General features: G+C 40.4%; 1 protein-coding gene across 1 annotated transcript in view; it reads left to right on the top strand.

Annotated features, from left to right (window-relative positions):
* The window catches only part of LOC136865953 (nose resistant to fluoxetine protein 6), a 108161-nt gene that overhangs the window by 65460 nt on the left and 16860 nt on the right, over nucleotides 1-25841 (top strand). The window contains exons 8-10 of the mRNA XM_067142516.2: nucleotides 6507-6700; nucleotides 10155-10290; nucleotides 17762-17951. Coding sequence (XP_066998617.2) covers nucleotides 6507-6700; nucleotides 10155-10290; nucleotides 17762-17951 — 520 coding nt within the window. The remainder of the gene's footprint in view (nucleotides 1-6506; nucleotides 6701-10154; nucleotides 10291-17761; nucleotides 17952-25841) is intronic.

Here is a 25841-nt window from a genome sequence, read left to right as displayed (position 1 = left end):
CCCTAATACAGCGTTCGATTAGTGGGCTGAACACACCACACCATGTTTTAATCACATGTTGTATCGAGTACAGTGTTCGATTCTACTTATTTTATGTTCTGAACACATCAATCAATGTTCTGATCACATGTTGTACTGGCTGTCTCATAAGGAGCTATGTATAGCCGCCATCTTGCATCCGCCATCTTGCGCAAGCATCCTTAGGGCGTCTCTAGCCATGGATCCTTGAGCCGCCTCATAAGAGCAACCACCATCTCGCGCAAGCATCCCTCATAAGGAGCCTTGTATAACCGCCATCTTGCGCAAGCATCCCAAGGGCGTCTATGTATAGCGATCATCTTGCATGAGCACCTTTAAGGAGTCATGTATAGCTACCATCTTGTGCAATTAGCGTCGAGAGATGGCTGCTGTAGAATTTTTCTTTTTAAAATTATCCGCTACCACATAGAGTGTAGCACTGAGGTTTGCGATGTAAGATGGTGGATGACAGCTGCGCGTGAGTTTGTAAAGCATGTGGAATTTGCCGCCACCACATAGATGGCAGCACGGTGCTCAAAGATGGCGGATGACAGCTAACAGAACTTTTCAAATTACCCGCTACTACAGAGAGCAGCACGGTGCTCAAAGATAGCGGATGACAGCTAACGAAATTGCCCGCTACTACGTGCTTAAGGTAGTAGTCATAAAGAGGGCAGCACGGTGTTTAAAGATGGCGGATGGCAGCTAACGAAATTACCCCGCATGAGGCCAGCACGGTGCTCTGTTGATTAAAGATGTCGGATGACAGCTAACGAAATTGCCCGCAGCATAGTGCTCTGTTGGTTAAAGATGGCGGGTGACAGCCGTCAAAAAGAGCATGTGGCTTTGTTTCCAAACAAGAGCACGTAGAATTTGCCGCCACAACAAAGAGGGCAGCACTGTACTCTGTTGCTTAAAGATGGCTGTCAAAAAAAAAAAAGCGCGTGGGTTTGTAAAGCATGTAGAATTTGCCGCCACCACATAGAGGGTAGCACGGTGCTCAAAGATAGCTAATGTCAAAAAGCATTTTTCAAATTATCCGCCGCCACATTTCAAAGGTATCTAGCTAAAGATGGCAGCACGGTGATTAAAGATGGCTGTTGATAGCTAACAGAACTTTTCAAATTGCCCGCTACTACGTGCTTAAGGTAGTAGCCATAAAGAGGGCAGCACGGTGTTCTGTAGATTAAAGATGGCGGATGACAACTGACGAAATTGCTCGCAGCACGGTGCTCAAAGATGGCGGATGACAGCTGCACATGGCTTTGTTTCCAAACAAGAGCACGTGGAATTTGCCGCCACCACATAGAGGGCAGCACTGTTCTCTCTGGATTAAAGATGGCGGATGACAGCTGTCAGAAAAGCATATAGGTTTGTAAAGCATGTGGAATTTACCGCCACCACATAGATGGCAGCACGGTGATTAAAGATGGCGGATGACAGCTGTCAGAAAAGCACATAGGTTTGTAAAGCACATGGAATTTACCGCCACCACATAGAGTGCAGCACTGTTCTCTCTGGATTAAAGATGGCGGATGACAGCTAACGAAATTGCCCGCATGATAGCAGCACGGTGCTCAAAGATGGCGGATGACAGCTGTCAAAAAAGCACGTGAATTTGTTTCCAAACAAGAGCACGTGGAATTTGCCGCCACTACATAGAGTGCGGCACTGAGGTTGGCGATGCAAGATGGCGGATGACAACTGTCAAAGGTAAGTAGCTAAAGAGGGCAGCACGGTGATTAAAGATGGTGGATGACAGCTGCACGTGGCTTTGTTTCCAAACAAGAGCACATGGAATTTGCCGCCACTACATAGAGCGCAGCACTGAGGTTTCGGATGCAAGATGGCGGATAACGTACCACATTTCAAAGGTAAGTAGCTAAAGAGGGCAGCACGATGCTCAAAGATGGTGGATGACAGCTGCACGTGGCTTTGTTTCCAAACAAGAGCACATGGAATTTGCCGCCACTACATAGAGCGCAGCACTGAGGTTTCGGATGCAAGATGGCGGATAACGTACCACATTTCAAAGGTAAGTAGCTAAAGAGGGCAGCACGATGCTCAAAGATGGTGGATGACAGCTGCACGTGGCTTTGTTTATCTCACGCTAGTGAGGTTAAGTTGGTAGCACTAAGGGTTAGACCCGTCAAGATGGCAGCACTGCCGATGACAGGTGACGAATTTTGCAGCTACTGCGATATAGAGGGCAGCACAGTGCTTTGTGGTTTAAAGATGGCGGATGACAGCTGTCAAAAAAGCACGTGGCTGTCAAAAAGCATGTGGCTTTGTTTACCTCGCGCTAGTTAGGTTAAGTTGGTATCACTCTGCTACCACAGGTATCTAGCTAAAGAGGGCAGCACTGAGGTTTGCGATGCAATATGGCTGCTGTCAAAAAGCATTTTTCAAATTATCCGCCACCACATTTCAAAGGTAAGTAGCTAAAGAGGGCAGCACTGTGCTCTATGGATTAAAGATGGCGGATGACGGCTGTCAAAAAAACACGTGGCTTTGTTTACCTCGCGCTAGTTAGGTTAAGTTGGTAGCACTAAGGTTTAGACCCGTCAAGATGGCAGCACTGCCGATGACAGGTGACGAAAGAGGGCAGCACGGTGCTCAAAGATGGCGGATGGCAGCTGTCAAAAAGCATGTGGCTGTCAAAAAGCACGTGGCTTTGTTTACCTCTCGCTAGTTAGGTTAAGTTGGTACCACCGAGGTTTATTCCCGTCAAGATGGCAGTACTGAGGTTAGCGATGCGTTGTTGTCTGTCAAAAAGCACGTGGCTTTGTTTACAAATCTGTCAAAAAGCACGTGGCTGTCAAAAAACACGTGGCTTTGTTTACCTCATGCTAGTTAGGTTAAGTTGGCACTACTGAGGTTTAGGCCCGTCATGATGGCAGTACTGAGGTTTGCGATGCGTTGTTGTCTGTCAAAAAGCACGTGGCTTTGTTTACAAATCTGTCAAAAAGCACGTGGTTGTCAAAAAGCACGTGGCTTTGTTTATCTCGAGCTAGTTAGGTTAAGTTGGCACTACTGAGGTTTAGGCCCGTCAAGATGGCAGTACTGAGGTTAGCGATGCGTTGTTGTCGATGACAGCTGTCAAAAAGCACGTGGCTTTGTTTACAAATTCAAATTTCGCGCTAGTTAGGTTAAGTTGGCAGTACTGTCGCGCTAGTTAGGTTAAGTTGGCAGTACTGGAAGAGGCCACTGGCTGAGGTGGAGGTGGCCACTGGGAGCCGGAGGTGGCGGTGGCCGCAGAATCCCTGTATTATACTACTTTCCTCGTCATTCTGAAAGCATTTCTTATCTGTGTACTTTAGTTCAAGGAGAACGGAAGAGTTAGATGTAATGGCAAATTGCTTTACGTCCCAAAAGCAATGTGTGCCTGTTTGTGCGTTCGGATCTTGTCTTGATCTTCATCTTCTTGCTCGTGTCCTTCTTCTTCCGACTTCTTCTCCTTCTGGGCCTTTCTCGCTGCTAGAAGGGCTGTAACTGATGTCAAGATGTGGTGTGCCGTAAATTCTTGCCAGAAACAAGTTTGATGTTCCCGATGCTTTTTCAAGCACTCATTAGTTCCGGCATCCTTATCATTACTCTTTCCAAACACGTGTGAACGTTTGTCCAATGAATGACATGGATCACACCAGCAACAAAAATGCACAAATATTACGCGTAGGACTCCATCATTTCCTAATAATTTCCGCATTGAACAGGTACATTTTAAAGAATCCTTTCATTTTTCGTTTCCGTTTCCGCGTTGAGGAGATTCCACGTTGTACAAAAGAAAGCATATCATAACGCTGTAAGCTTCCGAAAAATATTCCGTAGGACAGGTTTCCGCTTTAGTCAAGTTCCGCTTTGAGCACATTTTACTGTATAAAATGAAATCCGTCCACGTACAGGCCACTAAGGCCCATGGAGGTGTGCGAAGTAAAGTCTTTGATTATTCGTAACTGCGGGACTAAATTGGTTAGAGTAGATAGCTCTACGGCCAGCTGCCTTCTCCTCGAGGAAATAACCTGGTGCTTATTTTTGGTGTAAGCTGTGTGAACCTCGGGGCCATGTGACACCTCACAACTGGTAATCTCATTTCTTAAACTTTTCAACTTCCTGACGAGGACTGAGCATATTCTTTACAGACTCGGATAGGCAACCGCTGGGACTTAACACACAGAGCTATTATTTTTTTATCAGAGAAGGAAGAATGGACACTTTGCTTGGAAATTTAAATATGTGGTAATACTTGTTTGAATGTTGTACGTGTTCTGAAATGTCTGTGCATGCGCGCCATCTGTAAACGACATTATGTGTTTAAAAACTTGAAAAGTAGAAGATAGAACGAAGGCAACTTCACTGTAATGTTATCGTCATACCTATGCTCCAGTGATAAACGTTAAATAAATTACGAAGTCCTAAATAGTATACCACTATACACGTTGTGGCTGAAATATTGCGATTTCTTTTGTGCAATAAAAAATAATTTTGTCCGCCTCTGTGGTGTTGTGGTTATTGTGATTAGCTGGCAACGCCGCATGCCCGGCTTCGATTCTCGACTTTGCCACGAACTTTGAAAAGTGGTACGAGACCTGGAACGTGTTCCACTCAGCTTCGGGAGGTCAACTGAGTAGAGGCGGGTTCGATTCCCACCTCAGCCATCCTCGAAGTTTCTACTCTTCTCCTCCAGGCAAGTGCCGGGATGGTACTTAACTTAAGGCACGACCGCTCCCCTCCCTCTTCCCTCTCTATCCCATCCAAAATTCCCGTCTCCCCACAAGGCCCCTGTTCAGCATAGCAGGTGAGGCAGCCTGAGTGAGGTACTGGTCCTTCTCCACAGTTGTATCCCCGACCGAATTTATCACGCTCCAAGACACTCTCCCAGAGTCCGAGAGACAAACCAACCCTGGAGAGTAAACATATTGAGTTTTAAGAAAGAATGAAAAAATAAAATACAATTTTCAACTTTTCCGAATCCCGTGATCAGATTTACCCTAACGACATTTTTAAAGCACTAAATCCAGAATTTAAAGTGTAGCGGTTCGGGTTATATAGAGTAAGGTACACCTCTCCCTCTGACGCTCTCAGAAAAAATTAGATTCAAACTTATCTCGGACTAAAATTTCACTAATTCCGCTTGAAATGTGCCTACGCTATGCATAAAAGGAGATAGATGTCTGAGGGAGTAACTCACAGTCCTGATCAGTCTGTTTCTTAAAATATTCAATTGCATTTTTGTAGCTTAAAATATTATTGCCATGTATAATATGTGCCTTGCAGCAGAGTTCTTATTAGATTAAGCTGACAGTTTCAGATAGTTTTTCAATATACATAAGAATTATATGTACTTCTGCATTTTATTATCAGTTGAAGGTTACTTTCATGGGTTCGGATCCCATTGGTGTCTGGTTGGCCATTTTTGTTCTGTACTTAACATCTCTTCAACACGTACTAAATGTTCGTAACACGACCTAAGAGGTTGAAAGTCGGTTTTGATTACCAAACTAGTGTTTTACGTGTTGTATGAATAATGGAAGACTTTCTGACTGCAAACCGTGAAAGTGACCTTGCGGTTAGGGTTTCGCAGCTGTGAGCTTGCATTTGGGATAGAGTAGATTCGATTCCCACTGTCGGCAGCCTTCAAGATGGTGTATTCCCATTTTCACAAGAGGAAAATTCTCGGGTTTTACTCAATTAACGCCACGGCCTTTTCTTTCCCATTCCTAGCAGTTTTCCTATTCCATAGTCACCATGAAACCTATCTGTGTCTGTGCGACGTAAAGCAAATAATATTAATGATAATGATTTTAATAACAATAATAATAATAATGTATTTGGCGTTATATCCCGGTTTTTGGAGACGCCGAGGTGCCTAAATTTAGTCCCAAAGGAGTCCTATAATGTGCCAGTAAATCTACCCACACCAGGCTGACGTATTTGTGCACCTCCAAATACCACCGGACTGAGCCAGGACCGAACCTGCCAAGCCGGGGTCAGAAAGCCAGCGTCTCAAACGTCTGAGCCCACCATAATAATAATAATAATAATAATAATAATAATAATAATAATAATAATAATAATAATAATAATAATAATAATAATAATAGTTCCTATTAATTATATGAGAATGTATGACAAGTCTGCCAATCTATAGCCCAAGAACTAATTAAAAACGCCGCAATGATATCTTTCCATGCCAAATATAAAAAAATTGTTAATAACTTTGGAGCAAATTGAGTACTCAACTTCAAATTTTTGTGATGCTCTCTCTTATTAATATATGCCTGCGGTTTAGGTTATGATAAGTGGTAAATTGTAAAAGTTCCAAATTTCAGCGATGATACCCCTTAAAATCCGGAAAGGAGAGAAAGGAATGAAGGCAACACACCTGTAATGAATTTTCTTTCTAAATCTGTTGCAGTGATGAATGTTACAATAAAATCCGAAGTCCTAAATGGTATAACTCTATACACAAAAATCCCATTCTGTTGCAGTGTTTAAACCAGGCCTGGTACCTGGCGGTGGATATGCAGCTCTTCTGGGTGTCTCCTCTGGTGTTGATTCCCCTGTGGAAGTGGCCCAAAATAGGACTGTGTTTGTCAGGAGCTTTGACCATAGCAGGGATAATTTCTAACTTCGTCGTATCTTATGTCAACGAGTTCTCGGCCACTACACTTAAGCCACATGCGTAAGTACATTTTTTTCTCTTCACACGACACTTGTAGAAAAGAAGCCGTTCCTGCTATCAACTCATTTGTTCATGTGGGTGCTTTTTGTTTGCTTGAATATTTGTTTTTTGAGGAGAACAGAACCTAGCCATGTGCTATGAAAAACAGGGTGCCTCTCTTAAAAGTCACCAGATGCCCTTTCGACATTAATATATCCCTTGTACCCGAAACATTAGTGCCACGGGTCACCACTTTTATCATTAACATCTACGCGCGGAATGACTGTCGTTTGTTTGCTTCTCGTGGAGGACGTGGTCAGGCGGCTGACAAGGCTGCCAACGTCTCTAGTTAGGTGAAAAAGAGAATTACACCTTTCTTCTTGCCGCGGCCTTATGATATATATTGCCTTAGGGCGATAGCACATTAATCTATGTCCGGCTCCATGGCTAAATGGTTAGCGTGCTGACCTTTGGTCCCAGGGGTCCTGGGTTCGATTCCCGGCAGGGTCTGGAATTTTAACCATCATTGGTTAATTTCTCTGACACGGGGGCTGGGTGTATGTGTCGTCTTCATCATCATGTCATCCTCATCACGACGCGCAGGTCGCCTACGGGAGTCAAATCAAAAGACCTGCACTTGGTGAGCCAAACTTATCCTCGAACACTCCCGGCACTAAAAGCCATACGCCATTTCATTTTACCGCAATCTACAGGTATGTAGGCTAGAGGAGGAAAGGTGAACTGTTTCATACTTCTTCTTCAGCAGCGCTTTCTAGGTGGGCTAGTCGTGGATAAGTGAATTACAAATTTTTTCTTCCCGTGCAGACAGTATGCGCCGCGGCTAGAGATAAAAGCCTCTCGAAGGGGACTCTGTTCTCATTGCAGCGATTAGGTTAGGGAGATAGCACACAATTCTATGTGGGATAGCGGTGGAAAGGTGAATTATTTGAAGTAGCTACTTCAGCAATGGAGAATGACGAATGTATTAGGTTATAAAAGTAAGTGTACTTCTGGGGTGGAGGGATGGTGGGTTCCTGGACAAGACAATGAAAACATCTGTCCCCTGGAAGAAATTCTACGTAAGATCATCACAATTTCCCATACGTGACAGAACGTAATCAGTTCAAATCCGATCCACCAAGCTGATCCGGAGTATGGGCCGACATGTTGAATGCCTATACCTCAAGTTTTCGTCATTGTCTATGATTCTGCTCCGTAAATGACGATTGAAAAGGCAACTCTGCGCTCCAGTTTGAGATCTCTGGCTTTGAGGACTGTCTGGAGCTTGAAGAATGTGGTTCTTGGCTTCTCAATTCGTCACTTCAAGAGATCAATCAATACCACTGACCTTCATTTAGGGCTGTCCCCTAGCAGCTAGCAGGGGATTTTAAACAAATGTACATTAGCCTCCTTGATGGAGGACACTAGAAGTATGAGCAAACTCCTGACAATGTAGAGGTTATGGGATTACCCCACTATAGCTAATTTTAGATATGAGACTCTTCATAAGAAATTTAAGGTGGATTGGGGAAGATTCTTGTTTGATGCACCAGGATGACTTGTCAGATGACCTAGGTGTGAATGCTTGAGTGAATGATTAAATATTACTTTTACTTAGATTTTAATTATTCTTAATCGCCACTGATCTCCATTTAAGGTTGTTTCCAGATAGCACATTCCATATCAATTGTTCACTTAGTAACTTGGGAATTTACCTGGCATTTCCCTTGATAAATCGTTCCAAACCCTCATTCCTATTTCTATTAATAAACATCTGCCCCAATTTGTCCTCTTGAATTCCGACTTTATCTTCTTGCGCATTTCCAATCAAGTATTTTATTAATTTTTATTCTATTTTATTGTTTCAAAGATCCCATTAGCTAATGCTCTTATTGGGACAGTACATTGAAAAGCTGACACAGCTATAATATTAAAGTAAAAATGAATTATTGACAATACAGATGTGATAAAAATGTATAATAATTTAACTATAAATTGGAATATTTTTCAAGGATACAATTGTGTGTGTAAAAATGTATATAAACCGAAGCATATAGCTCGAAATGAAACCTGATTAAAAGTTCATCTAAACAGCCTAAATCCAAAAGCATTAAATTTTGTCGATAAAAGTTTCTTAATATTTCTTTTGAATTTAGTGAAATTCTGACAATTTTTGTTCAGTCAGGAATGAGATTTAATGCTATCATAGCATTTAGTTCCATGCCTCACTGTATTCATTCGACGGACGTGTAAGTTTCCAGATTTCCATTCGGATTGTTTCTTCATTTGTAGAGTTATGAGGCTGAATGTAACACCACGATTTCGTTACACAGTGCTTCAAATGTATGTATTCTGATTTTGCAGACTTTGTTATGTCATAACAGAGACAATCTAAATCTTCCAAAAATGAAGATAACACAAATAGAACGAAAGGGCCATGAAGTGCAACAAAATAAATGATATTTGGGGCGTAAGAAAACTAATACAGTTGTTGACCAAGGAAGGTCAGACAAGAGAGCTATTGCAACTAAGTTGCACTAATGCTCCCTAGGAGACCAATGGTCACCAAACGACGCTCGCAAATAGAGAGTCCGTGTGCATTTCCGTGCAATCAATAGAGAAAATGGAAAGGATCCAATACTTCGAGAAAGGTAAGTGGCAGAGCCGGCGTAAGAAAACGAAAGGACGTGAGGAGCAGTTATCTTTAGTGTCTGCAGTGTTCGGCTCGTCTGTTGCTGGTGTTTGTATTCGACGCCCGCGGGTTACCTACGCATGTGGGTGTGGACTAATGACAATATAGGAAGAGTGTGGAAGCCGGTGTCGGCACATTGTCTACTCCTGTCGAATGAAAGGAAAGAGTCAGCTCAAGACTTAACGTCTCCATCTCACGGACAAATCACCATCAATATGACCTCCTTTCAGGTGAAGACAGTGGAAATGTTTCGAACTGAATCCAGACTTTTGGCACGTAATTAGTAATTACCCTACCAGCAAATATTCTTCCACCAACCGGACTCGAACCAGATGATTACAGCGTCAAACCATATGGCCTCCATGAGGGTGCAAAGAATTTGTTGACGATCGACCCCTTTCGTCTCCCTAACTAATACCGTTAGGACGAGGTTTGACCAACGATCGTTAGATTGGAATGATGAAAGACAAGAGCCTAGAATTGTCCTCTTCAAGTGTCAGCTCAGATCTCCAGAACTCCCAAATTTTATCTAATTTTTGTCGCCTGGAATAATTAAGGCTCGTGGTCCTTAATCAACGCTACAAACTGACATCTCTTAGGGAATCATCTTGGTTTTCCCGTGCGAGAGGTAGCACACGCCATGTATGCCTTTTACGTCCCTCATCCACATGGACTTAGTAATTATAGTGTACCGGTCAAATAACAGGTATTAATTTCATTCATAAAGTATGTCGTTGTTGACAATTATTGTATTTCATGAACTTACGTTTCTTTTTGTTCCAGGAAAGATGGCGCTGATTACGGTAAGTTGCTATACAACCCAAGTCATGCGAGATTCGTACCCTATTTACTGGGTCTCCTTTTGGGCTATCTGCTGGTCGAACTCAATACAAGGAAGATAACCATCAAATTTCGTAAGGTAAGTTTATTTCATTAGTACACGCATGCACAGAAATGGTGTCCCGAAATAAACAAAGCACATCCTCACTTAACGCACTGCTGCAGGTGGACAGTCCGCTACAAGACTTTCGTGATTGAAATGGGCACAATGGTGAATATATTGCAATAGACACATTGTGCCTTGAACACTACCCCTTCACCTTACAGTACTGAAGTGGGGAGGTGTTGATTGCTTATGCCGGGACACCATTTCTGTGCCTGCGTGTACAACAGATTATATTACCATTGTCTGTCCCATACCCGACTAAGCTCATAAGTGGGCTTAACTCACTCTCTGAATAGTGCTCCACATGGCGTCTTAAGCCTAATCCTACCAAGTGTTCCTCTATTTCGATCACGCTTCGTAAATCCCCGATTCTCAGTAAATACTCCCTCCTCTGTAACCCGTTCCCAACTCTAACAGAACAAAATGACTTAGGAGTGTTGTTTGACGGCAAATTGTTATTTGTCCCCATATACATAAGATAACCTCACGAGCAATGTCACTTCTCCGATGTCCATGCCCTCCGTGCCTACTATGTATCTTGCATCCTACCGATTATTGAATTCGCGTCTCCTATTTGGTCTACCTCTTCACCCACTAATCTGAATCACATAGACCGTGTGCAGTCATTCTTCTGTGCCATTGTTAGAGCCAGAATATCTGATTGTCGAAACTTAAGCAGTAATCAGATACTAGATAAGTTAAATCTTCGCCCGTTATCTAGTCGCAGAAAATCAGCCGATCTTACTTACCTGTAAAACGCAGTTAACGGTTTATTTCGTTCTCCCGAACCTGCATCCTTCTTTTCCTTACATGTTCCAACTCGCAAAACCAGGACTAATCCGCCTCTTCATATTCCGTATTCCCACCCCTCTCTCGTTCAAATAACTTTATTTATACGCATACCAACCCTCCTCAACTCTTTATCTTCTGACAGGAACTTGGACGTTTTTTCTTCGTATGCTTCCTTTAATCGATTCTTCCGTAACTTAACCTAGTTCATTTTTTCATATTCCTTTTTTTCTCTTCTCATTGCTGTCTCCTCTTTTGTACATAATGTAATATTCATTTATTTATTTATTTTTACTGTACTATACCATTACTTATGTGTTATATCTGTATTTATCTTACTGTGCCTACCTATAAGTTCTTCTCTTCGTTTTACGTTGTCTTCAATTTTCCTCGTTGTTTCTTTTGCCTTTAAATTTTGTTTTTAATTGTTGTGCCTCTATTGTTATTTTGTTCGTTTTACATTTTTTCCTCTATTTTTATCATTAGATGTTTTTTCCTCTTTGGTCTTCCACTTACTTTTTTTTTAAGTTTGCCTTGTGCTACTCCACTGTAAATATATTTTTCCTTTGCGGAACTCTGTCATTCGGCTTCTCGCTCTCTTGGTTTCCCAAATAAATAAATAAATAAATAAATAAATAAATAAATAAATAAATAAATAAATAAATAAATAAATAAATAAATAAATAAATAAATAAATAAATAAATAAATAAATAAATAAACATCCTCTAACATTTTAAAATGCATGGGAAAGGTTACCGTAGCGTAGTCTAATAAATAGGTTTACATTCTAACCTATTCGTTCCTAAGATCATTTCCCTCATTATAATAGAACTGAAATGAGCAGAAGTAATTATCACTAATGTTTTAATAGAAAATGTCAGGCTTTGTCGTGCGATTATTGGCGTGAATGTGTGAAACAACAGTTAGCTTCTCGAATTGATCATTCGCTTGACGTGTCATGTATCTCATTGCCTCTCAGCGTTCGTGACTCGTCCTGAAATCCTTGCTGTGGATCCCTACATTTCGACATATAATCAGCGGACTTGTGACCAGTACTCGCACTCTCGGACTTCTGGCTTTCGCTGAACATTCTTATCCATCCCAGGTGATATCGAAGTTATCCTGAGATTTTCGACTTGTGCTGACTTGTTGTATCAAATCTAATATGTTTAATTTTGTAATAATGTTTGCTGCTTTCTATTTCAAGGCATTGATGACAGCTCTCTGTACATAGTTGCAGTAGTCAGCTGTCGAAGAGAAATTTAAGATAAAATAGTTTTAGAGGTATTCACACAAACTCAAAATTATTTATATTAATTCAACTTTACTGGGGAGTGATAAATATTGTACTCGGGTGAGATAGACGATAGGCATCATGATTTAAAATAATAAAATAGATTCAGGGATATGAGAACATTGAAATACACACTGGAAGTCGGTTGGGTGGACGGAAAGATTTCAGCATTTCAGACTTGCACGCGACAAGCTGGAGACAGTAGATTTACGCCTGTATAGTGGATGGCGTATTTCCATGTCGAAAGTTAAGAGCATTGCTCGAGCGGAGGTACACGAGATAGCAGATCCATTAGTTACGAAATTAGAAAGGAAGAAACTCAGATCAAAGGGGCTGATTGCTACGGGGAAGTGACGGAGAGTTTATTCCTGAACAAGGCTACTATCCATACGTCACAAATACTGAGAAGTGTCGCAATAAATTTTCCCGTGCCTCGAGGCAAATTTGTTGTCAAGTTGTCAAGTAGGGATTTTTAAACTACCCGCTGCAGTTTTAGCTAATGACAAAATTTCTAAAAGGCCAACAGATGCACCAATATAACAGAATACAATCTGAACTCCAGTTATCTTCTCAGTTAATGATAATTAAAATATTCCTACCACCGAATTGAACAGATGGGAATTTTTAGATATAATCCCCATGTAAATTGATTGTAAGTTTAATGAGTTAAGATAAATAAATCTAGGAATAGACCCCCGCTGGATTGCGATTGGTCAGAAGATACAAAGCTGACATGGACGATTACTTAGCGCGCGAAAAGTGGAGGACAGAAATTCAGTAAAATCTTCGTAATCTACGAGCATGTGGGATAAGAATACGTCCGTGAATGTTTATCGCCAGTTTATTAAGTGGGATAAGTTAAGACATACAAATCAACATGCAAGTGCCGATTTATGAAAACCAACCCCCTCTCGCTGGAATGACCGCGAATGACCCACGCGGGAAGACACGCCATCCATAAATACGATGGACCGGAACCTCACGGACTCACTTTGTCACTTCAAGTCAGTACCTGGAGACACGTTTTAAGTCAGTCAGTTAGAGGCGTGAGTACATGGATACGGTTCCACGCCGAAAGTACGTGAGTTGTTATGGAAGTGGAGACGGACAGTGATATTATTCGTAGTACCGAGTGTTAACATCAGTATAACATTATGATGAATTTTATACACTTATAAAAGTTTTAGTGATTGAAAATAAATTATCAACAGAAAGCCGATAGTACGTTATGAAGGCAGTGTGCGGAGCCTGAATTAAGAAGTTTCAAGATAGACGGTAAAACAATTATCCGGGGCAGGAAACTGTAGGAGAGTGGCGAACACTAGACGGCCTAGGAATATTTCGGGAAGTACCGGTTGACAATCGCGGAAGGCGCTGGGTCGAATAAAACAACACATCGTCATAAGTGTCAAGGCTTTTGGTTCGGGCATAAGCGAAGAAAGGAATTGTTAAAGTATAATGGTCTTAGGCACCTATAAGTGTTTTGTTGCCTAAATTAACGTAACTTCATAATTAAGGTGTGAATAATTGGTAATAGCTCAGGAGTGTTTTTTCATATTAATGTTATAAAGTTCAGCAAGATGAACGAGTAGACGAATATGGGGCCATGGGGCCTCTCAATCGCCATGAGACACTAGAATTCTACAGAGGAATGAGTACACAGATTTGATATATTTTGGGAATGTTATCGCGATAAGACGGGGATATGTGTAAATTAATCATGGTTACTTAACGTAAAGCATGGATCGCTTCACGAATCCATGATTTTATTTATGATAGACGGATGAACTAATTTACATTAACGTAATTATGGGTTAGATTAATTATTTGATTATTTGTTTGTTGTATATAATGTAAATATGGGTAATATCTTTCAATTAGTGCATGCTGTTCGTAAATAAATTGATTTGAGTTCATTTAAAGTGTTAAGTTTTTCTTTATGCTAGCCCAGTTTATTTAGATTTCTCAGTCACTGCCGTGATTGTTTGTACTGTAGTTATGCATATTTTTTACCAGAAATCCAGATGTATGAAAGTGCCAGGGTGTTTAATTATATGTTTGCGTACGGAAGGTCATAAGAAATAATAATAATAATAATGCATTGAGAGTTTGCAAATTAATGTAATTTAAATGTGGAGAAACATATGGCACGTGGAAGCCTTTAATTCCAGCAGAAAATTTGATTTTAATATTATTTGTTGATTTGATTATTTTGGACTCCATAAGTTATTTAGAAGCGATACAGGCACTAATATATAATGGTCACGTTATGTTGAAGGCCCAGGGTGGGTTAAGCCTAAATTTGATTTCGGAAGTTGAGCGGGACAAAAATCCGGCATGAGATAAAATTGGGTCGTACTTATGTTGAGGATAAAATATATGAATCCCGAGGCCTACGTCGATGTTATACGCCGATTCCGGTGTTATGAGTGGCAGATGAGCCTACGCACAGAGGATTAATAAATAAAATATTTGAAGAGTTCCAGTGAAATAAATGGACTTCAAATGAGAAGGAAAGAATAATTTAGCGCCCGCAGGTACTGCATGGAGATTTACAGCCGCGAGATGTCATGGGATTTGAGATTTGTCTTGGGAGAACATGGTGCTCCTATAGGTTAATAACAGTACGTAATGAAGTAAGGTTTCGGTTCAAAGGCCGTTATTGTGTCCCGACCGATGTGAAATCGGATCTTGGTTGTTCATACGGGATTTGACATGTGTCACTCAATTATAAGGATTGAACATTAAAATGTTAAAGATGATGATAATAATATTCCAAGTGATTCGGGATTTAACTGATCGCTTAGTGCCCCAAAGGGGATCGGAACCATGGAAGGTTACGGACTAATAATAATAATAATGGTTAACTGCTGCGAAAAAAATTGATGATAATAATAATAATAATAATAATAATAATAATAATAATAATAATAATAATAATAATAATAATAATAATAATATAAATAATGTGTGACGTTCTCCAATATTAAACACCTTCCTTTCCTTCTACGGCACCTTCACAGCGATGCTTGCCTTGGCTATTTAACAGGCAGGAAGTTCTACAATAATAAGCGTTACACTGTTGTCAGAAACCCCCAAATATGTAAGAAATAGAAAACTCAACACTGGACTTTATATCCGATACATTTCTCCGAAAATGTGATGAAAATACGTCGTTTAATACGATACGTCGTTATAAGCGACGTCGTGCTAAACTACAGTTTTGCCTATTTTGACCAGATAGCAGTGTTGATGCACACATTCTGACTTTCGATACCACCATGTGAACATTTTTCAGTAACTGTATATCAGATAGGTCCCTGAAAACAAGCCAAAGTGCCTCTATGAGAACATATCGTCGCCGCCGGGACAAAACCTCCTATGTGAAATATTTCAGCTTCGAACTTTCTGTTCTGTCATCTAAGGTGCAATATTGTGTGAATACTGTCAAGACATTCTCGCTCTTCTTAATGTATGTGCTGCGGGTCAGTATATCTCCAAAAATATTATCATGTAGGAGGTTTTGTCCCGGCAACGACGATATGGTAAAACACGCTTGTGTACAAATGTTTTGCCTGCTGCCTGTGCTTTGTTTTACTTACACCATGTATCAGTTCCTTTGGGGCAGAGTGCGTGGTTCGGTGCAATATCACTTGAAGCAATGCTGCAACGACTGTAGCAGTCCTTCTCTTAAAGCATTTCTAGGTTTTAAAATTGTACGTATTATACAGCACACCAAATTAAAGAGGACATTGCAAAGATCAACAAGCAGCAAAAAAAAGAAAATGAAAAATTTCATCATTTTCCATCATACTTTAACCCGGCATCACCCGCTAGGACTTAAGTGCGCTGTCATTACTCGCCAGTGAACGCAGCTCTCGCCTTTACGTTGAAAGGCCATAATAAGCCCGTATTAAGATGGAGGCCTTTAAATACGTCAATTTGAGATGGTTGTTGATTTAGGAACACGTGCGTCCTAACGCGCTACGGCTATAGAGCCAAGTTCTGCATTTGGGAGACGCATGGTTTCGAATTCCACCGTCGGCAGTCCTGAGAATGGTTTTCAATGGATTCCTGTTTGTACGTCCAGGTGAAAGCCGTAACAGTTCCTATTCATAGGCCACAGCTGATTCCTTTCACCTCCTTACACAGTTTCAGTTCATCTCCATTAGCTCCTCAACACAGATTGACATCAGGAAGGGTATCCGGTCGTAAAACATGACATATAAATTAATTTCACATCATCCCAGACTCCGTACAAAGAAACGCTTAAATTTAAACAATTAAGAGAGTGGAGTATGCTGAGTATGAACTAAATAATGCGAACGTATAATCCAGCAGAGTAGGGAACAATCATTTTACAAGGTCAGTCATAATTTCCTTTGCTTTCAGGACCTCTTCTGCAACACTGTTCGCAAACCTTGTTTCCAGGTTCGAACACTCAGTAATACAGCTTCTTCTTACTTAGAACTTGCAGACACACTATTTCAGAGTTATTATCACTTAAGTAAACCTCATCCTTTTCATTTAATCTATTTCGGTGCATAAGACCACTTTATCCATCGTTTCACGCAACCACGAAAGTGTCTGATCAAAGGATGCCGTCATATATATAGTGCAAATACGTAGTAAACGTCCTTCCGCGTGATCGGCAGGCGTGGTTATGCAGGAAGTGTGGGAAGACTGATTAGAGCGAGCGCTATCTCTTCCCCTCTCTTCAGCCACTGCGTACTGTGCTTAGCACTATGTGTAGGCGAAGACTGGGCAAAGAGGAGTGGGAGATGGGGCAACTCCTTTCCATTGTCCCTCTCCACATGCGTGGCCGATTTCGGCGCAGGACGTTTACAAAATATAGGGAATATAGTAAACATTCACTAACAACAGCCACACTATTGATTTATTACAAGGCGTACATTTGAGTAGCACTATTACTGGCTACTGAGCGCACCGCTCACCAAAGATGCATTGCCACGCCTTATAATGGATTGAGAGTCTTGGTTTTCAAATATGATGGAAATAACTGACACCTCCCCTTCCTAACAATTTGTTTGAAAGTTATATGGAGTTTCAAAAGTAGAGGTGATGTAACATTCCAGCAACGTGCAGTATACTACGGAGGTGAGCCCCGCGCTCATCGCGCGAGTAACCACGTGTTTAACCAAGGCGCAAGTGTCTACTACCCACACAACGGTTCTGCAGTGAGGTTTGCATAAATACTAAATGTATGCAACACAACGACGTAACTGTTACTTGCGCATTGTTAAAATAGATTTACATTCTGACGTATTCTGTCAAAAATTCACTATAATTAGAGAAATGAGAAATCAAAGGTGTATTGAATATATTGCCTTCTGTTGCAGGTGATAGCTCTGCTGCTATGGTTGGTAACTGGTGGTCTCCTGTTACTCACACTCTGTATCGTCCACGTTTTTCTGCAACCTGACTATGAATTTGACAATGTATCAGCAGCATTTTATAACGCTCTAGGGAGACCAGGATGGGGTCTCGGAGTAGTGATGGTTATATTCTTGTGCCACACTGGACATGGAGGTAAGTCTCCACTGATAAATCGGTGGATGAAAATCATTAATCTGTCTTCAGTAACCAATAACTTGATGTGAATCACTCTTAGCTGATGGTATTTATATCATATATGTCCTAGTAACTATCACCTCCCTATCATAAATACATCATCATCTCCATCATCATCATAATTTCCACTACTGAAGAACCTGGGGCAAGAAGAAAGATCCAAATTATTAACAAAATCTTACGTAAGACACCGAAATTGAATAAAATGATTCCATTTCCGAAGAGTAAGGGTAATTCTCGTACAATGGCTAGATGACACAAGTATAACTTTTAGAGTGAAAATTATATTTCTCTATCCCAAGGGACAATAGATAAATCATTTCTTTGAAGTAACCTATTTAGATCAATGCTCTCTGTCCTTTGACTTTAACAAGATAAGTCATTTCTTCATGATACTGAAGAAATAGTCAAATTTTACTCCTCGAATACGAAACAGTCACCGGTAAGAATCAGATAACATGAGTTAATATTCAGAATATTGTTCATAAGAGGTGCTTCAACCAGATAAGTCAGTGTTTCTTTGTTTAGTACATTTTCTGTTTTTATTGTGGACGTGGGCAGTATTATGTTGTAAATGAATTATTGGTAGTTAATTTATGCAGCTGCCTTTGTTGAAGGTAATTGTTAAATCTTACCAGCTAACAGTACACATATATGACAGCTTTTGACTAGTCCCCATCAGAAAATGAAGCCTAGTCAATAATAGGACAAGTCACATTCATTCACGGTTCAGAGCAGGTACTTAGTTAATATTTTGAATTAAGCACAATCATACCAAAACGATTATTGGGAAAACTGGTTCTACCACAGAATGGTGTGACAACATTTGGTTAATCGGTGATTTGGAGCCGTCCTCATTCTTTGCCTGATGAAGGAAGATTACTGCAGAAAACTGCAATAAGTTGTATTACTGCATTTAACAGAGGTTTCCTTGTAACAAACTTTATTATCCACTGATTAGCAGTTCACATAAAGACAGCTGTGTTTTGTTGAAATAGTACTGTGGTCCGCCACGTGAATGTAATTGTACTGAAATGGCTTAAGTTGGACGAAATGGAAGGCCTGGTATATTTTCCAAAATCTATCGTCAGCGAACGATTCAGGAACCTGTTATCAGATCATATCCACCCATTTCTTCATCCACCGCACTCTGAAAAAGACACACGCTTCCAGCAATGCAAGGCACTTGTTCACGGCCCCAAAACTGCGGGCTCTTTGTTCAATGAAATCACCATGGATATGCGGAAAATTTTCTGGCCTTCAAGGTCACCGGACCTTAATCTTATTGAGCACGTCCGGGATGCTGTCGAGAGAGATGTACGGTCCCTTGACTCCATTCCTATTAATCTCAGTGCGTTATTGAAGTCTGACTAGCGGTCAGGTAACAGTAAGGCTCCGCAATACTACTGGCGTCCTATAGTGTCCAATGACAGACACATTGCTGATGTCATCAGAGAGAAATGTGGTGCTCGACGCAATAAGCCGCGCATCTGCAATACAGTTGCTCTTCGCAATACCGAGGACTTACCGTAAATCTAAATATTGTTATAACGAAACAAAAATATTTATGTAAAGCATAAGACATGCGCAAGAAATTCTTCATTAGTAAAGGTCAGCAATCGAATCGGTTGTAATTTCAAACTCAGCAGAAGATATATGATTGTATTGTCACCAAAATTTGGTTGGTACGTATTTTCATGATATGTCAAATTTCTCACCTTAATTTGATAGTGTTTAAGGACACTGTGATAGAAAAGGATGGTTACGTCTGTTCTTTTTCAAACAAACGAATCTCTTACCATACAAATCTCATAAGTAAAGAGCTGCATTCACAGATAAGGTTTCTTGCAGATGATGTTGCAGTGCAAAAAGTACTGAATAATTTGCAGGATTGTGAGTGACTGCAATTCTCTATAATGTTGTGAGATTTGCAATGGGCAATGGTATGATTGTAAAAGAGATGTAAAGTAAACTTGTACATTTTACCAGGAGGAAAAGATTTTATATGAGATTAATTCATGTGTTGAGGGTATGAAAGTAAATCTCAGCGATGACTGTAAGTACTTAGATGTTAAGTGATACGGGGATTTGTCGTGGAACGAAGAAATAAGGAAGTACGTGGGGTGAATGCCTGGAAAGGGGATCAGAGGCTCTGGTGGCTTCGCCTGCAAGAACGACGCACACTTTATACTCTTTGCTTTTTTTCAGAGTATTCTTAAAACTTATCAACCAACCAATCTCCGTGATGGCATCGAACTCCGCTCCACAGATTACAAGAAAAATAACCGATCCTGCAGCACAATATGTTTATCCACTCCTGTACACAAAACAACAACCTACACGAAATAATTCATCGTTACCGAAGTCCGACAATGGAATTTCTTACAAGTGGATGTCAGAAGTAAATATTAGCAGCTCAGCTTTTAAACAAGCCTGTGTCGAAATACTAGGCGCACATGCATGCAAAATCATGTTTTGACCTGAAAAGACCTCCTACTGCCACCTCTTCATCATTATTTCCCACTTCCTTTCATAGATCATCATCTTATTTTTCTTACTAATCCTTCTCTAAACATCTCGAAGGCGATATCTCGGTATATTCTAAGTACGATGTGTGCCATATAGATGATAGAATTGGTTTTTTTACGTGTGGTTACTTCTATTAATACTATAACGGTTATAATTGTTAATATTGATTTCATATTATTGTCACCAGTAGTTTCTACAGTGTTCTATGTTAAGACTGGTTAAGTGTACGAAAGGGAGTACATTCCTAACTTAGGTGGAATTAATAAAAATTATTATTATTATTATTATTATTATTATTATTATTATTATTATTATTATTATTATTATTATTATTATTATTATTAGAGCAAACATTTTCGTTAACAAAATTGGATACATTACTTCTTTCCACTCCTAAAACAGAAATTGAGCATTTTTAAAATGTAAACAAGTATCAGTTGTAAAATTACATGAGAATGTACACATTTAACAAACAGCGCGTAAGCTCCAACAATACATTTGGACTTAGAAGTTCTAAATCAGGTACAAGTTAAATTGGGGAAAACTCTCATTCATTAACATACGTATGAAAGGGCATAATTGCTCCTAACATGTACAACATTATAAAAGAGCACAATTACTCCTAAGAGGTACACGCAATGGAGCCTGAGCTCCAAATCCATAGCAGTTAGCCTCAATAAAGGGATGTGTCACTTGTTACAGTCTCGATTACAGCATTAAACAATTCGGTGACACCCCCCACCCCCCTCCTCTTCGTAGTGTTCATATACAGGTTGTCCCATGGTGGGCTTATCAATTACAAATTTCACGACCAGGTTAAATACTGTTTCACAAGGGAGCCTATACGTAGACACGGTTACCCGAAAAACCACGAAGAATATACAGGGGCATATTGCCCATTCTACTATTCCTTAAGAAGGAAAAGTTTACAAAAAAGCATGCATTTTAAAAATGGCAAGCTGGAGAAACAATAGCACTGCTCAGAAGAATGTTCTGGAAAATACAAGAACCTAAGTGAGCTTAAGGCCCAAGGACGCACGGGCTAACCCTAAGCTACCAGTTATTAGTTCCTAGAGCCAGTATTGCTATGTCATCAGCAAATTGACATAATCTGAGTAGGGGAAAACGAGTGGCAACTAAATGGGAACATTTAAAGGCCAAGACAAATTTCCAGTATTTAGAGGTTGAAAATTTTAGTCACCCAGCTCAAAAGTAGAAGAGGAGCGTTCCGAGGGTCACCACTGGTGCTCCCTTACACGAAATGTTATCCCAGTAGGGAATATAAGTAGAGTCCGAAGACTGCACAGAATATGGTACATTTCAGCGAAAAACTAAAAGATTACATATTAGATTTTTGGGAAAAATGCAGAAATCTTCCCTTCGAAACACACGCCGGTACAATTACATATTTAGGTAAATTCTGCCATTACCTGTCAGTGCTGGATCCTTTTCAAGCCGGCCGCCTCCTCCCCCTCTAACTTACGTTAAGTATCACTCTCACACACCCGAGCAAAGAAGATAAGACAACCCTAGAGCGCTATCCTTAAATAGCTGCACAGGGGAAAATTCTAGGCTATTTTAGAATCCAGATAGCTGATAGGCTAAATTTCCATACACTCCACCGGGTACTGATTGGTTAGAGAACTTAATTACAGGCATGTGATAAGCAGATTACATCAGAAGAGGAAGCAGGTGAAGTGTTGACAACTTCTACGCATGAAAAAGTAATAACCGGAAGAATGGATTTACCAACTATAAAGAAAATGAAATGTCTCTGTCGGTTAACTGGAACTTTTTCCACGAGATATTGCTATAAAATAGAAGCTAGTGCCATAGAACCATAGGAAAAGAAAATTTTAGAAGGTCATAAAAGTCAATCACTATCAGAGATGTTCATAGTGGAGAAGGTGCACAGTTCAAATAGCCGTGGAATGAGTACCCCTGGTACAGTAAGGAAGGGAATTCATTGGGGTAATCACGTTAACGAGGTGTAGATAAAGGTTGAGAGGGTCTTCAGTTATTATTATTAACACATACATCGTAATTGGGAAATATCTCTGTGGCAATGGCCACTTACATTATTGTGATAATGAAGTAATGTTAAAAGAGAATTAACCAAAAACAACGATTACAGACACAACAAGCGTACAAGAAGCAATTCAACATTCTAAATCCAGCGTCATCATACACAAATTCACAGAAAACTTAAATGTTTCCAGTGCTTAACACTACAAATAAAGTTAAAATGAAGCTATGGAATAACAACAGCAACAACCAGACTACAATAAGCAATTCCATTGAAAAAAAATTACAAGAAATACTAGTAGTTTAACATTCTAACTTCAGAAGAAAATGACAAATTCAATGTCCGTGATTTACAAATTTTACTTATCATTCACCTTACACTAGCACTAATGATCTTCTTAAACGTTTTGATACCGGAAGGGAATTTATCAAAGACTACTGACGATAATTCATTCCTATCCTTCATGGTATTATTTACGGTGGAAAAATTGCCCACATTCGTTTGTTTGTTTCTGTCTATAATTTTAAGCTTGTGATCATTACTCGATAACTACGAGAGAGGTTCATTTCTCTTTCCTCCTTTACTTGCAATTGGCTTTACATCGCACTAACGGAGATAGGCCTTATGGCAACGATGGGACATGAAAGGCCCAGGAGTGAGAAGCAAGCAGGTGTGGCCTTAATTGAGTTACAGCCTCAGAATTTGCCTGGTGTGAATATGAGGAATGAAGGTAAACCGCCTTTCGGGATGTGGACTGCAGGGTTCGAACCTTCTATCTCCCGGATGAAATCTCACAGCGCGCTACTACTCCCGTGCCCTTCTCTTGTAGCTCCTATAAAGACCACACAGGCGAGCTCTAGATCTTCTAGATTCAAGGCTTTCCCAGTTAATGGTATTCCTCCTTGATTTTTTTTAAACCTACCCTGTACGGTTAGACTTAGAGTAATAGTAAGGATGTAAAGGAGATGGCGTATAAGTCTCTGGTAAGAATCTAATGGCAGTGAGGTCACAATGTATGGAACACATACCAATAAGTTTTTAAAAATATATTTCAAACTACTCAATACAGTTGAGTTCCTAACGTTAGGGTTTACATCTTATTATACTACAGTTTGAAGGGACATGTTTCTCCCGTTCGAAAGGCATCATCAGCCTTTTTACACTCATACATAAAAGACAAAATTCAGGATCTTCATTGTTTTGGTCAAAATATAACATTAAGAATGAGTATTATACAATGTGAAATTGTTGTAAGTTATTAATTGATAATATACAGTTGAAGTTGTTTAAAATGTTTGCGATGAAATGAATAATGTTGGTATGATATTACAATGGTGATTTAAAATAATTTATAAAAGAGAAAACTAGTCCATATCCACATAATAATAAGAAGGTCTATGGCTAAAGTTGAATCTTGAGTTGCAGTATCATTGTGCGAGTAAAATTCGGTTGAAAGCAACTCGATTTATATTTTTAAGAAAAGGTTAAAATGGACCTTTTGTAGCTTAATTAAGATGACATTGAAACTTTCTTATAGAAAATAGTTTTATAATATATAAAATCCTAACTTTAGGAACTCAATTGCATTCAATAGTTTGATCGTAAAAAATGTTAGTAATATTTTTTAATTGATGTACATTTCAATACGGACCAGACATGAAATTTGTAACATGTAAAGACATACCATTATTACTTCATAATAGAATTATAAAAGATCCGAAGAAAAACACCGCGGTTTGTTATGGGTAATTTTTGAAAAATAGACAAGTGTTAGAAAAATTTTGGGGAAATTGGGCTGGGGGGATATAGATAGATAGATAAAGAATGGGTGAACCCTGCCTTCGCAGGGTTCCACATGTAGGTCTGTGAAGACCCTTTGTGTCCCTTAAACGGGTTTGCCTAGTCCAGACCTAGTGCTCCTATAAAGGATACCAGTGTCCGGATGTTGGCATTCCTGATGTCTTCCAGGCTCACGAAATGTGAGCCAAGGTATCGATGTCTAGTGCTTGCAAGAGCCTCACACTGACATAACACATGCGCGGAGGTCTCCTCCTCCCTACCGCATCTTCTACACATCGGATCCTGACTGATTTTCATGATGTGTAGGTGTCTCTGTAAGGTATTGTGGCCTGTCAACAGTCCAACTACCATTCGCATTCTGGTCCTATTCAAATTTATCAGGACCTTTTTATAACTTTGGCTAGGCCCTTTGATAAGTTCACGTGCCTGCCTTGCTATAGTTAACCTCTTCCAAATGTCTAAGTGAGACTGGTTTGTCCGCTGGGATATTACCAGTTTCACGCTTCGGAGTGACACTCCCAGGAAAGGCTCTGGTCCTATAAAAGGACCTTTTGAGCCTTGTTTCGCTAGTTTGTCAGCTTCTTCATTTCCACTGATACCTGTGTGCCCAGGGACCCATAATAGGGTAACTGAGCTAAATTCACACAGCTGATCTAACATCCTTTGGCATTCCCATACCATTTTTGATGTTGTTTTAACTGCACATAGTGCTTTTAACGCTGCCTGGCTATCGCTGCAAATAGTGATACATCTTCTGTGTCCAGGCATTTTCCGTATATATACAGCACAGGCCAGTATTGCATATACTTCGGCCTGGAAAACAGTAGCGTATTTACCCATAGGTAGGGAGAGCCTTGTCTTAGGCCCCCAGACCCCGGCGCCTGTGCCCGTCTCTGTCCGCGAGCCATCTGTATACCATGTACAGCCCCCAGACCTAAGACGGGCCCCAGCATCCGCGGCCCACTCCTCCCTTGTGGGTATCACCACTGTGAATTTATAGTTCAAATTAAAGCTAGGCTTCATCAGGTCCCCAATCATCATTGTCATAGGGCAAGTCTGGTGAAGCCTTGTGAGAATAGAGGCATGACCTCTATTCGGATTCTTGAAGGACCATCCTCCGAGTGACCAAAGGCGGTAGGCACTCATTCCCGCTATTTCCTTAACATATAGATGTAAGGGGGGAAGACCTAGGATGGCCTCCATTGCACATAATGGTGTAGTATCCAGTGCCCCTGTTATTCCTAGACACGCAAGTCTTTGGACACTGTTTAACTTGTTGGTCACAGTTTTACTCTCCGAGCCTGGCCACCAGACTAAAGATGCATAGGTGATCGTGGGCCGTACAATAGAAATATAGAGCCACTGGACCACCTTAGGTCCTAGGCCCCAAGTCTTTCCAACGGCCCTGCGACAGGCCCACATAATCTTGCGAGCCTTATCCACCTTATGGTCTATGTGTTTCTTCCAGCTCAGTCTTGCCTCAAGGATTACCC

The sequence above is a fragment of the Anabrus simplex genome, chromosome 3 (assembly GCF_040414725.1).
Source record: "Anabrus simplex isolate iqAnaSimp1 chromosome 3, ASM4041472v1, whole genome shotgun sequence".
In the NCBI taxonomy this organism is placed as follows: Eukaryota; Metazoa; Arthropoda; class Insecta; order Orthoptera; family Tettigoniidae; genus Anabrus; species Anabrus simplex.
Note: the sequence above shows the minus strand (reverse complement) of the source record. Positions and strands in the feature narration are given on the sequence as shown.